This window comes from Phaethon lepturus, unplaced genomic scaffold (genome assembly GCF_000687285.1).
Source record: "Phaethon lepturus isolate BGI_N335 unplaced genomic scaffold, ASM68728v1 Scaffold57441, whole genome shotgun sequence".
NCBI classification, from domain to species: domain Eukaryota; kingdom Metazoa; phylum Chordata; class Aves; order Phaethontiformes; family Phaethontidae; genus Phaethon; species Phaethon lepturus.
The window spans coordinates 2,501-5,128 of record NW_010520960.1 but is presented as its reverse complement, the minus strand read 5'-3'; the positions used below and the strand labels follow the sequence as shown (position 1 = coordinate 5,128).

Sequence of the window (2,628 nt, the reverse complement as noted above, 5' to 3'; positions counted from 1 at the left end):
GGACGGCGGTATGACGGGGACGGCGGTGCGACCGTCGCGGGTGTGTTTCAGGTGCTGGACTCGCAGTACGGCATGTACGTGTGGCCCTGCGCCGTGGTCCTGGCCCAGTACCTCTGGGTCCACAGGAGGAGCCTGCCCGGCAAGAGGGTGCTGGAGGTACCGCTGACAGGCCCTGCTCGACCCCCGCCCCGTTCCACAGCTGCAGGGGCAGCGTCCCTGTTGCAGCACTTTGTGGTTTCAGATCGGTGCAGGCGTGAGTCTCCCCGGAGCGGTGGCTGCCAAGTGCGGTGCTGAAGTCATCCTGTCCGACAGCGAGGAGCTGCCCCAGTGCCTGCAGCGCTGCCGCAGGAGCTGCCTGATGAACGGCCTGCCCCACGTACCTGTCATCGGGCTGACTTGGGGGCGGATATCGCCAGAGCTGCTCTCACTCGCTCCTGTAGATATTATTTTAGGATCGGATGTCTTTTTTGACCCAAAAGGTATGTTAATACTCCCGGGTCTCTTTGATTTGTGACAAACTGCAAGGACTTCATGTCCAAGGAGTACTGGGAATGCTGTCAAAAGATCAGGTGACAGACTTTATGATGATACCATGCTATTAAACTTGTTATTCTTGGGGCAATTCTAGCATTAAGCTATCATAGAAATACCACCAGCATAGATTAACTCACTGCTTAGTTGAGGCTATGCTTCTTAGGTCTCTCATACAAATGTAGTTAGTCTTGTATTGATTTTTAATTGCCATTTCATATAACCAGGCATATTTAACCATACCTAGAATCCAGAGACTAACAAAGACTGCTTAATCTCCCCAAACTACACAGACTTTGAAGATATTTTAACTACAATTTACTTCTTGCTGGAAAAGAATCCACATGCTCAATTCTGGACTACTTATCAAGTCCGAAGGTAAACACTTTTGCATATTTTAAGACTCAAATCTTAGCTCCTTCTTGGCTGTTAGAGTGTTAACTTCTCAGAGGCACCACTGCATTGATTCCAAAGCAGTTCCTCGCAGACTGTGAATGAGGCTGGTATTAGCCAAGTAAATTCTAGGGGTATCGGACAAAAGCAGACAAACCAGAAAATAATGCAAGAACTGCAAATTTACTGTTGACTAGAAACCCGTTACAAACTCAGTTTTGTGAACTGTTAAGTTTGGTGACAGTCTCCTAGAATTACTGCAGAAGTTATAAACTTGGGATTATGTTTTCACACACTAGTATTTCCTCCCCTCAGTGCTGACTGGTCTATTGAAGCTTTGCTTTGCAAATGGAAACTGAAGAATACCCACATTCCCTTACATTCATTCAGTGCAGACAAAGAGCACTTGGCCAGTTCTTCTCTGCCAGGAAGACATACAATTGAAATGATGATCATCTCACTAGCACAATCAGATGGTACTTAAGTTTATTCTGCTTGTTGGTTCCAATACAAGAGGACATTTAACTGTTCACAGTAGCATGGATCTGCAGAAAACAGTCCTGTTTAACAGCAAACCTCATGGATATGTTTTTGGGAAGTAAATCACTTCAGCAGTAATGCTTAGAACATGCATTGTAAAAAATAAAGCTGTCAATTGTTTAGCTATGGCTTTTGAGAAATTTGTGCTCCTCCCCAAAGACCATGTAATAGTTCAAAGACTCAATTCCATTATGTAAGCCACTACACAACATAGCTTAATAACCTGACAATCCACAAGATCCAACTTAAATTCACAACTTCAGCTATGAAGAAAAGTTAACTGCACTCTTTCAAGATAAAAAAATATCCCCGTGAGATCTGTTTCCCAGGACTGAAGCTCTTTCCCCAAAGATTCATATACAAAAGCCAGCCCCTTTGTTCTTAAATGAATCTGTACAGACTGCTGCTAGCAATGCAGTCCTGGAACATACAAACTCCTCAAGGTTGTAGAAAAGTACTTTTAATCCTCAATCAAGCCAGATTGCAAGTATTCAGATGTTTCCATTCCCATTTAACATACATGCATGAAGTTAACAAGGCATTACAATAACCCTTGACACGTGATGATTGAAGTTACAATCCATTTGGTATCCAAATAAAGAAAAAGATCATCCCTGTAAGATCAGCTACCATCAAGCAGCAGCCTGTTGAGTCAGGGCAAGCACACAGCAAATGCAATTAGTACTGCTCAGTGTGTATCTTCCATAATAATGTCCAACGGACCTGTCTGATTCTGTGTTTATTATAGTCTGGTGTGCAATACTTGCCATACAACATTTGGGTTAGTCACAATACTAGTTAAGTTTGCCCGCAGTAATTTAAAAGCGACCCCAGTAGATAAAATTTATAAGCAGTAGAATGCATTCAGTTACTATATAGAAGTTAAACATTGACAGTATAATTGCAGAAATCTTTTCAAGCTAAAAATAAGCTGACTCAGACATTAAGTTGAGAAAAGTTAACACAGAAAAATGTTTAATATTAACTACAGAGACAGTGGGTATAGTACAGAATGTCTTAAGCAAAAGATACACCAATCAGTACTTACAAAGGAATGAACCATTTCTTTTCTTAACATTACATTTCTCATATGTAAGTTCATATATGTAGGTTGGTAAGTTTTACCATTCTGGAAAAAATAAGGTGTGTATATCATCAGCTAGA

The 2,628-nt window shown here is 41.9% G+C and overlaps 1 protein-coding gene and 1 long non-coding RNA gene across 2 annotated transcripts in view; one reads left to right on the top strand and one right to left on the bottom strand.

Annotated features, from left to right (window-relative positions):
* Nucleotides 1–54: 54 nt before the first annotated feature.
* METTL23 (methyltransferase like 23) lies at nt 55–1,408 on the top strand. Its single transcript, XM_010297545.1, has 4 exons — nt 55–156; nt 242–479; nt 825–909; nt 1,240–1,408. Exons 1-4 carry the CDS (start codon nt 73–75, stop codon nt 1,406–1,408), a joined length of 576 nt encoding a protein of 191 aa, XP_010295847.1. The 5' UTR covers nt 55–72.
* Nucleotides 1,394–2,628, bottom strand: part of LOC104616134 — a 3,460-nt gene continuing 2,225 nt past the window's right edge. Inside the window, exon 2 of the long non-coding RNA XR_738113.1 lies at nt 1,394–2,628. This exon is cut by the window's right edge and continues 830 nt beyond it. This is a non-coding gene — a long non-coding RNA (uncharacterized LOC104616134).